The sequence below is a fragment of the Oryzias latipes genome, chromosome 17 (genome assembly GCF_053564925.1).
Source record: "Oryzias latipes strain Hd-rR chromosome 17, Olatipes_Hd-rR_3.1".
Lineage (NCBI taxonomy): Eukaryota > Metazoa > Chordata > Actinopteri > Beloniformes > Adrianichthyidae > Oryzias > Oryzias latipes.
In genome coordinates, this window is record NC_136253.1 from 5123902 (window position 1) to 5130133 (window position 6232).

The 6232-nt window shown below is 44.6% G+C and overlaps 1 protein-coding gene across 1 annotated transcript; it reads left to right on the top strand.

The window, feature by feature from the left end:
• The first annotated feature begins 279 nt into the window (after nucleotides 1-279).
• Nucleotides 280-4603, top strand: LOC101169233 (uncharacterized). Its single transcript, XM_004078686.5, has 2 exons — nucleotides 280-720; nucleotides 3439-4603. The coding sequence occupies exons 1-2, from the start codon at nucleotides 429-431 to the stop codon at nucleotides 4332-4334; spliced, it is 1188 nt and encodes a 395-aa protein (XP_004078734.1). The 5' UTR covers nucleotides 280-428; the 3' UTR covers nucleotides 4335-4603.
• Nucleotides 4604-6232: the final 1629 nt, after the last annotated feature.

The window sequence follows — 6232 nt, forward strand, 5'->3', positions numbered from 1 at the left end:
CGTCTTATTTAAGGCTTGAGGATGCTTTAAAGAGAAGAATTACATTTTAAACAATAAACGCTTGGAAGATCAGGTTGCAGTTAAATTTAAACAAAATCAATACTTTTCTTTAGATTTTGACTCATTTTGATCTTTTTTATTTGTATACGTGGTTTATAATTTATATATATTATTATTTTATATTTATTTGTTTATGTTTTGAGTAACCGTCATGTTTTTAGACGACACACCGCGGAAATCTTTTTGGCGCATTTGAGGCGCCGTAGATTCTCGTCACGTGACCATGACAGTTTCCTCTCAGTATTGTAACACACTTCCATGTTTTTCACCCAAAGCAGCAGCTGTGATGTGAAACAGCCGCAGCCGCGCGCGCCTCGTCCTCGACGTCCAGGTGCGGAGAACGTGACCCGCGTCGCAGCGGTCCGGAGATGGGAGACATGACGAAGTCTGTGGCTTTCCAGAGCAAGTTAGCCTCCATCGTGGAGATGCTCGCCAAAGCAGCCGTGCTGGAGATCAACAAACTATGGGAGGACAGCTTTGCTCTCGTGCAGGTCGAGCTTCGCCGAAGAGAAAGCGAAATCGTAGCGCTCAACCGTAAGATCAAGTTGCTGGAAAACGAGGGATTGTCCGGTTCCGAGAAAACTCCAAATAAGTCACAATGTTTTCCAAAGAAAGATCAGTATAACAACAACAAGCAGCAGCTGCCCCCGCATGGCGATGGTAAGGAGGACACCTCCAACCTTCTGACTGCTCCCTCACGCGTTAATTACTACAGCTGTACTTCACCATGAAACACGTGACCTCTGTTATTCTATCATGTGTAGGTTCCTTCGCACATGACTCCCTAAAGGGAGCCAGTTTGGTGGGAAATTTAGTCAAAATGCAGACTCTGGACACCAGAACGCAACAAAATGCAAATCAATTAGGCTTTAAATGCCATCCTTTGTCCTGTTGAGTCCTTCTCATCTGGGGTGTAGCCCTACAGTAAACCCTATATCCCTTGTGCTGTCTTGTGGGGTCCAGGGGACCCCACTAAAGTGCCTCTGGCACGTTAACGTTGGGAGTGGGGTCATCTAGACCCCACTAGACAGAGCTCTGAACCTTTTTTCTTTAATGATTTTGAAGGCCACAGTCTTCCTGCTCTGCTCCATTCTGATCATCCACCTGCAGACTAATGGATCCATGAACGTCTTTGTTTTCCCGTCTGAGCTGGAATCTGGATCTAAACTCTACGGCTGGATAATTCCAGTACTTCTCACCATTTTTGTTGCACCTGCAGTGTTGGGTTGGGGGCGTGAGGAGCTGTAGAGCAAGTAAACGAAGAGCTCTAAGCAACGAGGAGGGGAAGTGGGGGCGGGGTTGCTCTGCATCAACTAGGACGATTCGCTTCATACATTGGTTTTTGGGTCAGTTAATTTTTTTATTTGTTAAAAAAAAACAAGGATTACAAAACAACAAAAAACTGAAAATTCAGAAAAAAACTTGAATTTAGTACGAACCTTTCAGTTGTCTCAAACTAAGCCTGATGTAACTTAATAAAACAATAAATCCAAATCCTTCTTAAATTTAGCCCAATTGTTTGACACTTTCAACGTAAACACACTGAAATGCAGCATGGATGCAACCATTCCCTTTCCTCCCGATTCAGTTCCATGGTGTAACATACGGTTTGTTTCTGGCACTCCTAGCACCAACAGCCCCCCCCACAACCCAGAGGTGAATTCCTAATGACGCCTTCCGCTCTGCAGAAACTATGTCCTAGAGGACGACACAGGTTTTTGGATCTAAAAACGGCACCATCACGATTAAAAGACAGCGGGGAACGCTTTGAAAATAGACCAAAAGCTGATTGGAGTGGGACTTCAAAGCCCAAGGTGCTTCACAGTCTCAAGTCTTATTAACTCACTGATGTTGGCAGACCTCCAGGAAAAAGCAGGAACTGAACCTGTGACCTCTCCCCCTCTGTGTCACTCCTGTTTAGTAATCACATTCCATGGACACAATTTGAGCGTTTGCACAGTTCGGTTGTGTGCTTCATTACTCACTGCAGGGCATGGTCATTTTGCAGGTGTGACTGATTCTCCAATTCCAAATCCAGTGCCCTAGAAATTTCCCAGAAGGCACTGCAAAAATCCAGTGTGCATCAATGCTCACTAGATAGGCAAATATTGACCACAATGCAATGCAGCTAAATGATTTTTGTGGTAAAAATTGATTTTATTTTGTTTTTATAAACCATCCGGGTTTTCATTATCAGAACACAGTGGATTCATAAGTAGTCTTTGTAAAATGTGTGTATTTATAGGTTTTTGTGGGAATCAAAACTGTTTGACATGCGACTAATGATGACGTCACACTATTTGATTGGCTGTACGTTGGTCCAATGACGTGTTAAATAGTGATTAGTCCGGACAAATTACGGTACAACCGTAGAAGAAGTTATGAGTTCTGTTGTAAACAAACAAAGCTCCGATACAGAGTGAGATGATTTTCTAAACGTGATTTTATTATTGTTATAATTATTACTAAGTTCACGTTTGTTTATTGTTTTTTAAATCCATGTAGCCAGTGCTTTATTCTTGGCAGAACGGACACGGAAGAAGGGTTAGGATTAGGTTAATATGTGCCAACAACATTTAGCCGTGGAAGAACTCACACTGGAATAAGATCAGACTTTAATTTGTCTGGACCTGACTGGAAAAATTCACATGATTGTTTGCTCTGTTTCTCAGGACCGTTCATTCAAAAGCCACCTCCACTTCCGCACACAGCGTCCCAAAGCCGCTTCTCTGCTTGGAGACACAAATCTCCCAGGAGACACGGTTCTCCTGAGTCCGGCAGCCCGCTCACACAGAGCGGCCGAACGGTTTGGTATAGTGTGCGGTCCGAACCCTTCTCCGGACCGCACACTATACCAAAGCAGCTTCCCTGCCTGCAAACACGAAGCTACGAGACTCCAGCTGGTCTGAGACACAGTTGTGGAGCAGCAGGTTCATTCTAACAGCCAGGGATCTTTTTACAAAGTGGGTTGTGGCAAAATGCATAAAAAATAAAATACATAGCAAAAGTGGTGAGCATGGTGTCTGAATTGCTTTCAAAGTCCAGGACGCTATATGATCCCGTGCTGCAAAGTTTTAGTAGTTAGGCAGCAGGGACATCCTTCTCCTGTCAACAGTCCTGCTGCTGCTTTCAGATGTTTCTGATCTTTATCCCGTAGGAAAAAAAGATCATTGTTGTGTAATGTTCCAAACTTCTTGTGTGGATGTTGGAGCATCTGAGCATGAGGAGTCTTCATTCTCCACATGCAGACGTTAGCTAATCGACGTTCATCTGCTCACGCCAGAGCGCCGCTTTAGCAACAGTGCTCAAAAGTACGTTCTGAAATGTAAAATGTGTTCACTGAAGAAGTTGGAAAATGTTTATTCTTTTGAATTCCAGACCTTCCAGTGGAACCAGTCCAGGCGATCCCTTCTGACCAGAGCGTCAGAGATCAGGCCGACTCCCCAGTGAACACAAGGACATCACCGCTTCCTCCCACGGTGGAGAAGCAGAGCGAGCAGCTCAAAGCTGACGGCTCCACCACCGAGGACGGAGAGGACGAAAACCTAACAGTTAAGATGGAAGACGAGGACGATGTCCAGATCGTGGAGCAGCGGTCGGTCTGTCTGGACGGTCACCTCGAGATGGAGGAGAGTCAACGAGCAGCTGAAGCTGAGCAGGAGCTGGAGACTCAGCTGTGGTCGTCTGTTGTGGTGGGCGACAGCGACGCTGCAGAAGACTCGGACTGCTACTTGGAGCCGCAGCAGCCGTCGCAAAACCTGGACTCTGAGATCCTGCTGATTCAAAACGCATTGGACATTTTAGAAAGCTCATCAGAGACGGTTAGCTCTGACAGGTCTGTCGGTGAGAACACAGCTGTCCAGTGTGTTTCAGGCAAGTCCAGAAGTTCTGGCACTTTCCGCCAAACTCAACCAAGTAGACCCGCAGAATCAACCAATCACCACGAGAGAGGAACGTCGGTCCGATTTCTGTTAGAAAAACAGCAGCAAAGTAAGAACGTTCCCCCTTTCCACACGGACAACCGATTCTTTCTCCTGAACGACCAAGAGCTGCACAAAACCATAGCCAGTCGACGCATCAAGGAGAAGTGGTACATCTGCCCGTTCTGCGGCAAAAGCTTTGATCGGGTCAGCCACCTGGAGATCCACCAGCGGATTCACACGGGGGAGAAGCCGTACACGTGCGACACCTGCGGCAAAAGCTTTTCCCAGAGGAGCAACCTGCGCACCCATCAGCGGACTCACAAGGAGGCGCTCAGTCAGAACGCAGTTTGATTCCGGGGGCGGGGCATCGGCAAAGACAAAAACTGGAAAACAGTCGTTGAAGTTTAGATTAACAAATGCATTTTTAAAACCCAATTTTAATGTGTCTAAAATGTTTAGTCATGGAGTGATTGTGAAGAGATGAAGTTGGGACTTCTGAGCTCCAAACTTGGCTTTGGTCTGAAACATTTAGACCATTCCTTGGACGTTCCCACTGCTGGGTCTGACTGTAGCTTATTAACAGGCACTCAGTTCAAATAAACATTCATTCCCTACCTCTACGGCTTCTCTCTACTCCTACTTAAAGCCCTCCAAGCGGAGAGTTATAACAAAAAGTCTTCAAATCAGTGATGTCATGAATGGCTGATGTGGCTGCCAGCGCTGGGAAAATACAGAATATCCCGTTTCTAACTTTAAGAAGTCGTGCAAAAACTTATTACATTTAAAGGTAAACCTCTGGGATTCAGAGATGAGTTTCTCCTCCAGATCACCGTTCCAGCAGTGGGATACCCAGCCCCAAGTCGCCCCAAAACAACAGGTTCAGACACCAGTGCAGCTCCAAATGCCCCTACAGTAGAGGCAATAGAGAGAAGGATAGGGAATTCACATCTAAAGGCCCCATCTTCCTCGCCCCAATCAAAACCCACTATAGTGTTAAATGATAGGTGATCCTGAATAATACCAGAATGTGCTCATTGTTGAAGTTTGTGTTCGTTTTACAGAGCTGTAAAATGCATCTTTTAATTGAAACATTTGTAAAGTCAGCTTTGGTCTTTTTAGTTAAGTCTGTAGTTCCAAGACTTCAATATTGATATAAAACAAACACGTTTTAACAGTCGTTTAGGGGTTTAAACAGCAGAAAAGGACTGTAGCTCACCGTTCCAAACCCTCCTGTAACCCTTGTGCTATTCTAGGTACGTTAACATTGGGAGTTGGGTCATCTAGACCCACTAGACAGTGCTCTGAACCTTTTTTCTTCAATGATTTGTGATCTTCACTGGTGTCCATGGATTACATGAAATCTTTCCACCTTTATCATGGCAGGGAGAACACGTCAATGTAAGGGTGGGGGTCATCTATGATAGCACAAGGGTTAAGAGCTCCCGTGAAAGAATGAAGGAAACACCTTAAAGTTGAAATTATTCACCAGAACAGCTCGGCTTTCATTTACATTAGCTCTGCATTTAAAGAGGAAACAAGCAGAACTGCACTTACACCCCACTCCAATCATCTTTACATTTGTTTTTTTTTCCATTTTAACCTAAATAAAAAAATCTTTTGTTTTCTAGGACAGTTTCTGCAGAGCGATAGTTAATCAGAAATTGGCCTCCATTTTGTGGGCAGGAGTGTTGCCACAGAGACACCCCGCCCCTTTTCCTTTCCCAGTTGTTTATGACTCAGAGCAGGGAGCTTGTGGCCCCCCAGCGTATTTTCTACACCACAAATAAACTCGTCACAAACAGCATTTTGTCTGCTCCTGATTTACAAAACTGAATGAAATACTCAAAAATGCTATTTAAGCTTAATTTTCTTATCTGTCCATCAGAAAAATGCAGCAAGAACAAATAAAAACACAAAAAACCTGGTTTTCATGGGCATGGGTCTGAAACAGTTTGACACAGATGCAGGAATTGGGCTTTTTCTTTTACGTGGGGGTGTATTTTAGCAAGCAAATGTCTGAAGAAAGCAAGACGGCGTTTCCTTTACGACGGGCTGAACAGGGAATCAGAAGGCCTGGCTTACCTTTCACAGCACATCATGAATGAAAGCTGGTTTTATGATACAGCATCACGTTTTTGCAGCATCAGCTCCAACTCTAGGTTTTCCTATTTGGTCTTCTGATAGATTTACATTTTATCCCTTGTGCTATCTTAGATGACCCCCCCCTTACATTGACGTGTTCTCCTACC